This window comes from Tupaia chinensis, unplaced genomic scaffold, assembly GCF_000334495.1.
Source record: "Tupaia chinensis unplaced genomic scaffold, TupChi_1.0 Scaffold000300_1, whole genome shotgun sequence".
Lineage (NCBI taxonomy): Eukaryota > Metazoa > Chordata > Mammalia > Scandentia > Tupaiidae > Tupaia > Tupaia belangeri.
This window is the reverse complement of record NW_006159790.1, coordinates 292,541-300,531: the sequence shown is the minus strand read 5'-3', so window position 1 is coordinate 300,531 and position 7,991 is coordinate 292,541. Positions and strand designations below refer to the sequence as shown.

Here is a 7,991-nt window from a genome sequence, read left to right as displayed (position 1 = left end):
GTGATTTCTCACTTTCTGTCTCTCTGTCTCTCTGTCTCTGTCTCTCTGTCTGGTGAGCACATGCACCCTACAGCAAAAATTCTCTTTAAAAAAAAAAAGAGGAAACAGTGTCCTTTGATATAAAGCCTTTGGTACCATACTCTGACTTTCTAATGCTTTTACCAAAACACTAACAAATATTATATTTTTAAAAATTTCATTTTAGACATTTAATCACTATGTATCACTATAGCATTTGTATAAACCACCAGAACAGAATAGAGACACCAGAAAATAAACCAAAGTCAACTGATATTTGACAAAGGGCACCAGTCAAAACAAATTTCATATTTGTAACATAAGTTAAGAGCTGTCATTAAGTAGTAATTTTATAAAATATCTGGTAATTATAAAAATACGTTCAGTTTTTTTAATACACATTGTCCAGCATCTAGCAACTTATAAGAATTCTCTTATTTAGTATTTGTAAAAGTCCAGTCTTATTAATTGCAGCATTATTCATAATTGCTAAGATGGAATCAACAAAATGCCCAAGAACAGATGAGTGGAATGAAAAAAATGTGGCACATGTACACTGTGGAATACTAACTCAGCCATAAAAAGCAATGAGACTCTGACATTTGACAAAAAGTGGATGGATATAAAGGATTTAATGCTAAGTGAAGCAAGCTAGACTATGAAAGGCAGATATAGTATGTCCTCACTTAATATTATAGATCTGAGTATCCTGAACATGGGGAGACTGCATCTAAAAAAAAAATTATGGTCTGCACTATTATGAACTTCACTCTGCATTTGTATAAATGGGGCTCAGAGGGCTTACGCAATCTGCCTCAAGTTACAAAACAAGTAAAAGATGGTCTTTGATTGGAACTCTGTCAATACATCTCCAGTTCTTTAATTGAGAATTTTTATGCTATATGGCATGTGCTCTTGCTGGAGAGATAGAGACAGAAAGTGAGAAATCACTCCCCAGGGATGATGGCCATGCAATCTCTTCTCCTCCATTCTCCTCTTGGGTATTTGGGCATTCATGTACATGCACTTGGTGTGAGTTCCAAGCTGTCGGGTCTGAGACTTGAGCTGAGGTCAGGTACACGGGAATCCAGTGCCTTACCCACTCCACCACCTGTTGGCCCCCGTTTACAGTTCTTGTGCTCAAGCCATTGGTCCTCATTCAGAGACATTTTTGCCTTTGATGTACACTTAGAAATATCTCAGGTTGGGGTCAGCAGGTGGCATGATGGTTAAGGGTGCTGGACTCCCACATGGCCAATTGCAGTTCAAGTCCTGGACCTGGCAGCTTGTTTTCTCACTTTTCCTCTCCCTTTCTCTCTTTTTTCATTGTCACTCTCTTTTGCTCTGTCCCTCTCTGGTCAAATTAGAATAAATAAATAAAGTTAAATAAAGTAATTATTTTTCTTTTTCTTTTCTTATTTTTTTCTTTTTTGTAGTTTTGCTATAAGGTGTGTGCAGAGAGAGGTATAGGGAGAGAAGGAAAGTAAAAAATTACTTACAGGAAGGAAGGCCACACTGCAGTCCTTTCTACTCCATTCTCCTCTTGGGATTTTGGTCATGGGTCACATATGCCTAGCATATTTTTCAAGCAGCCAGGTCCAGGACTCGAACCATGCAATTGATCACATGCAATCAGTCACCTTAACCACCATGTCACCTGCTAGGTCTTCAAATCCTCTTTTTAAAGATTATTTTAAAAAATATTTTTGTTTATTTATTTATTTATTTATATTTTTATACATACAACCACTATATACCATTAAGCTACTCTGAAATACACATTAAATGGCTATTAACTAAAGTGAGTGTACTGTACTTACAATTTTGTTTCTGTGAAACAACATCTCTTTCTCCCCTTCTCCTCCCATCCTTCGTAGCCTCTAGTAATAATTCTGTTCTCTACTTCTATAAGGTCATCTTTTTTAGTTTCCACATAAGAGTGAGAATGTTAGTAGGCCAGCAGATTGCATGACAGTAAGGCACTGGATTTCACATGGCTGACTGCATGGTTCAAGCCCCAAACCCAGCAGCCTGAAAAAAACACATTGGGAGTGTGTGCATGAGTGCCCAAAATCCTGAGAGGAGACTGTAGGAGAAAGTATTTTTGTATGTCCATCCCCTTTAGGGAGGGGTGATTCCTCACTTTCCCCCCCTCTCTCTCTCTTTCATTCTATGGGAAAAAAATCTAAAACAAAAAAAGAAAGAAAAGATTGAGAATGTGAGGTATTTCTATATATGTGCTTTGGTTATATCACTTAAATAATGTCCTCTAAGCTCATACATGATGCCTTGATTAAATGATTTTATTCTTTTTGATGGCTGAATAATATTTTATTGTCATTATCCATTCATCTGCTGATGAACACAGATTGATTTCGTATCTTGGCAACTGTGCATAGCTCTGCAATAAACATTAGAGTTTAAATATCTTTATATGCTGGCGTCCTGTTCTTTTTTATATGCCTTTTAGTGGATTTGCTGGATCATATAGCAGTTCTGTTTTGAGTTCATAATAAATAAGTGTTTAAAGGGCCCAGTGGAAAACAATACCTCCTTCTAATATCGGAAATACCCCAAGAGGAAAAGATCTACAGAAAGTTTTCCATTTATATTATGGTTCCTAGATTCCTACTCCTTATATTGCCTAGCAATAATGAAATTAGACACTTTTTATTTAATAAGAAGCAACAAAAATTCGAGCTCTCAACATCAATAAACACTACATCTCCTTCCTCGTATCACTTCACCAATTCAAAGAAAGTAAGACTCTCTTGTGTCTTCCAGAACATCACCATGGTCCAAAGATCCACCCTGGACACCACCTCCCAGATGTTGAAGACACAGCCACTGCCCTTATTATTCATCCTCCTTAAGACAAGATTCATAAAATGCATCTTCTAGGTGACCACACCTGTATGAGCAAGCAAAACACTGTAAGTTCTTGAAAAATTGAAGAAGGTGGACAGGCAGTTCCACTAAGAGTAGAGCCTGGGGTTAAGGAAATGGAAAAAACTTACAGCTTCAAAAAGGAAATTACATTTGATAGAAAGTGGATGAATATGAATTATTTAACCCTAAGTGAAGCAAGTGAAACTATGAAAGAGGGGCATTGTATGCTCCCACTCAGTATATACTGAATGTCTGTTCTCTATGTCAGAAACTGAAAGATTGGAAGGTAAAAGGCATGAAGAGCAACTGTGGATACTACAGACAGTGTCAGTAGAAGATGGGAAATTGGGGATCATGACAGGGAGGGAATCCACTAGAAAAAAAAAGAAGCAAAACATTTAAGAGACACAAAAGTGGAAAAAAAATCTGTTGAAAAATTAAAAATAATATCAGAGGCTGGACAGTGGGAAGAGCAGTAAGACTTGATGCATTGAGAGGCAATTCCACATGGAAAGGTTACTGGTGCATGTCCAGAGACTTTCCTGAGTATAATGTGAACCCATGCCCAAGATCTGGAGCTGGCTGAGACTCAGTGGTGTCAAGATCCTATAGGGGGTCAAATTTCTTTTTCTCTCTCTTGCTCTCTCTGTCACTCTCTCACTCAAGGAAAATAAATAAGTAAATAAACTTCATTGACTGATAAAACCATATGATATGCTATCAAGATGTAAAATGAATAAGTGTAAATAAGAAGTTATACAGTAAATAAATCAAACAGTAAAGTTTGTTATGGGTTGTCAGAAAAGTCATGACACATTTTTTACACAGAAAAACATAGACAAGGAACCAGCAGTAAGCGTAATGGCCATGTTGCTGAACTCCCACGTAGTCAACCGTGGTTCAAGTCCTGGACCCAGTGGCTTAAACTCATACCAGGCATGTGTGCGTATGTGCCCATGATCCCGAGAGGACAATAGAGGAGAAGGGATTGTGGTGTGGCCATCCCCCCTGGGGGGTTATTTCTCAAATTCCGTCTCTCTGTCTCTCTTTCTGGCAAGCGCACATGCCCTATAGCAAAAACCTCTCCAAAAAAAAAAAAAAAAAGAAAGAAAAACATAGACAATATGTCATGACTTTTCTGACAACGTAATATTATTTATTGTATAATTTCTTATTTACATTTTCTGACAATGTAATATTATTTATTGTATAATTTATTTACATTTAATCATTTTACATCTCTATCACAAACAATTTGGTTTTTCAAAGCAAACGTGCAGTGCATGTCAGTCAAGTCAGAGATTTTACCATGTATGCCATCCTCCACAGATAACTTTCCATGCCTCTGTATGTTAAATGATAATAAACTTTATTTAAAAAAAAAATCAATGAAGTTCAAGTTCAAGAACCTAGCCTAAAAGGAAACCTCAGGGTTTTGTTGTTTGTTTGTTTTGTTTTAAGTGATTTTTTGCTATAGGGAGTGCACTCGCCAGAGAGACAGAAAGTGAGAGGTCACTTCCTAGAGGGGATGGTCATGCCTCAGTCCCTTCCCCTCCATTTTCTTCTCGGGCTTTTGGGCACACACACACACATGCGCCTGGAATAAGTTTCAAGCTGCTGGTTCTGGGACTCAAACTGTGGTTTGCCACGTGGGAGTCTTGCACCTTAACCACTTAACCACTTATCCTGTTGGTGCCAACGGCTCAGGTTTCACCCCCTCACTCTCTGTTCTGACAGCATGTCCACAGTTCTCTCCTTTCTCATCAGAAATTGTCTCTTTCCTAGTTATCTCCTGGTGATGTTGGGCTTCTGCAAGCATCTTACCAAGTGTCCAGGTCTCCTGCTTACCCCACTAGCCCTTGCATATCACAGAGACATGGTTCATTTACTCACACACTCAGCAGGTGTTCACAAGTCTCCTTCAGCAGGCTCGGTGATTTGTGTGAATGATAGCGCTCTCTTCTCATCTGCATCTAGGGAGATGAAATGAAGTCACTCAGCAGAAGAGATTAGCACAATTCCTGCACCTGGTAAGTGTTAATACGCACGAGTTACTAGTCATGCCATTTCCTGTTCACCTTCAATGAGCAGAGCCTGGTCTGTGTATGTTACAGTTTTGTGCTATTTTGAAAAGGTTATTTCCCCCTATGCTGGAAATAAGAGAGACAATGACTATGTGTATTTATTTAATCTTTTTTCTTTCACAATGTACCAGAATGACTTCTCAGTTGTAGTAGCTTTTTGTTTGATTTTAGGTGGCTAATTTTATGACCTGAATATGTGATTGAATTTCACTTAAGATGCTAAGGTATGATTGCTTTTTCTTCTTTAGCTTAATTGGTTTGTAATTTCAGAACAGCATTGGGTAGTGGTAGGGGCAGGTAGGTATATTTGTCATTTGTATCCCTATAAGCTTTATAAAAATACCTCAGACAATTTCATGTCAGGGCTAATATTAGGTGATGATCAGAGAAGCTATTTTATCATATTTAAGAGAGATTCTTCCATAGTTTGGCGTGTGGAAGACATAATAGCAGAGACCACAGGTGTAAATACCAGAGACTGTATAGGAAGCAGTGCAGGGTGGGAGGGAGGAGCTCAGGAAAGAAAAAACAAAACATTAAACAGACACAAGAGTGGAAAGTTATTGTGTACTGTGCTATCTTTGACTTGCTTGACATGCAGTGTTTTTGTGCTCTGAGAACCCGTATTGTATGGGCCCAGCAGGTGGTATGGTGGTTAAGGCACTGGACTCCAACATGAGTGACCATGACTTGAGTCCCAGACCTGTTGGCTTGCTTTTTCACTTTCCCTCTTTCTCTCTGTCTCACTTTGGTGTGTGCATGTACCCTATAGCAAATTAAAAATAAATATATCAAATTTTTAAAAAGACATAATGGTTAAATAAAAAAATATAAAATCCTTTTAGTTACAGTTTTCTCAGAACGATTTTCACACATTACCTTTTGCATCTATTAAGATGATCTTGTTATATATAGATGACTTTTAAAATAATTAATATACCATATAATAATAAGTAAATTATCAATATAGAATATTCATTGTTTTTTTGGATTGGATGCTACCTGGTCATGTATTTTGTATGCTTGACCAATTGATGAATAGATTTTATAGCTACATTGTTAGGATTTTTCCATTTATGGTAGTTAATGAGAGTCATGTTTTTTTTCTTATTTATTTATTTATTTATTTAATTTTTTTTAGAGATTTTCACTGTAGGGCGCGTGCGCTCGCCACACAGACAGAGAGAGACATAGAGACAGAAAGCGAGAAATCACCCCCCAGGGGGGATGGTCATGCCACAATCCCTTCTCCTCCATTCTCCTCTCGGGATCTTGGGCATGCACGCACACGCGCCGGGTGTGAGTTTTAAGCCATTGGGTCTGGGACGTGAACTGCGATTGACTACGTGGGAGTCCAGCGACATAGCCATTACGCTAACTGCTGGTTCCCTTATTTATTTATTTTTAATGCTTCTGCAGTTGTAGCAGGCGTTTGTCTTTTGGTATCAGGGTTAAAATATATTCATAAAATTCACTGGCTGTTTATAATTTTATTAAAAATATTTTTATTTAATTCAATTTATTATTATTATTTTGGGATTTTATTATTATTATTTTGGAATTTCGTATAGGGCAACCTATAACAGAGCTAGTGAGAGAGAACAAGAGAAAGGGAAAATGTGAAAGCATGCTGCCAGGTCTGGGACTCAAACCGCAGTTGGCCATGTGAGAAGCTAACACCTTAACCAGCATGCCACCTGATGGTCCTTATTTATAGTTTTTTTTAAACTTTTGGCTAGTGTTACTTTATGCTTTTTTGTTCACTTTTTAAAAAAGGTTTCTGCCATAGGGCATGTGTACTCACTGAAGAAAGACAGAGAAAGACAGAAAGAAAATGAGAAATCACCTTCCAGGGTGCACGGCCACACTACTATTCCTCCTTCTCCACTCCCCTCCTGGAATTTGGGAGACTCATGCATGCGTACCTGGCATGATTTTAGAGCCACCAGGTCCTGGACTCAACTGTGATTGACCATTTGGGAGTTCAATGCCTTAAATACCATGCCGCCTGCTAGCCCTCTTGTTCACTTTTAATTGTTGTACGTATTTTCTGCACACGATGTGGTTTTTCAAAGTTTGCCTGTAGTATATGACCATCAAATCAAAGATATTACCACATACATCATCTTCAACACAGAACTTTACATTTTTATGTCTGATATTTATCTGAATGTGGCCCCAATAATTTTTATATGTTTCAGGTAGTTAGGATTTCAAAATTATTAACTTGGCATCTTGTTCAAGAGAGATAAATTTGTTTTTTTATGCACTTTCTTTTTTGATGATTGGTCCACTATATCTTTTAATTAAACATTATTCAAGTATTCAAGTATGGCATTGTCATTAATTTTGGAAATTATATATGGATCCGTGAGTTTAGAAATTATTGCTAAAGTGATCATTATTATGATAATAAAGGCATTTAAAAGTAAAATACAAATGTAATTCAAAATATAGCTGAGATGGTTCCTGCGTCGCCGGCTTGAGCATCCTAGGACACATCAGACATTTTGTAAGGATGCCTGAAATAAATACTGACCACCTTGATGGGAAACAGGTACAACTCCTGGCAGAGATGTGTATTCTTATTGATGAAAATGACAATAAAATTGGGGCTGAGACCAAGAAGAATTGTCATCTGAATGAAAACATTGAGAAAGGATTGTTGCATCGAGCTTTTAGTGTCTTCTTATTCAACAGTGAGAATAAGCTCCTGCTACAACAGAGATCAGATGCTAAAATTACCTTTCCAGGTTGTTTTACCAATACTTGCTGTAGTCATCCATTAAGTAACTCAGCCGAGTTTGAAGAGAACAACGCCATTGGAGTAAAAAGCGCAGCACAGAGGTGTTTACAAGCCGAGTTAGGAATTTCCATGGAAGAGGTTCCGCCAGCAGAAATTAATTATCTAACTGGAACGTACTACAAAGCTCAGTCTGATGGTATCTGGGGTGAACGTGAAATTGACTACATCTTGTTTGTGAGGAAGAATGTAACTTT

General features: G+C 37.7%; 1 protein-coding gene across 1 annotated transcript in view; it reads left to right on the top strand.

Moving 5' to 3' along the window:
• Nucleotides 1-7,465: 7,465 nt before the first annotated feature.
• The window catches only part of LOC102495440 (isopentenyl-diphosphate Delta-isomerase 1-like), a 1,009-nt gene continuing 483 nt past the window's right edge, over nt 7,466-7,991 (top strand). The window contains exon 1 of the mRNA XM_006150819.2: nt 7,466-7,983. Coding sequence (XP_006150881.1) covers nt 7,510-7,983 — 474 coding nt within the window. The 5' untranslated portion in view covers nt 7,466-7,509. The remainder of the gene's footprint in view (nt 7,984-7,991) is intronic.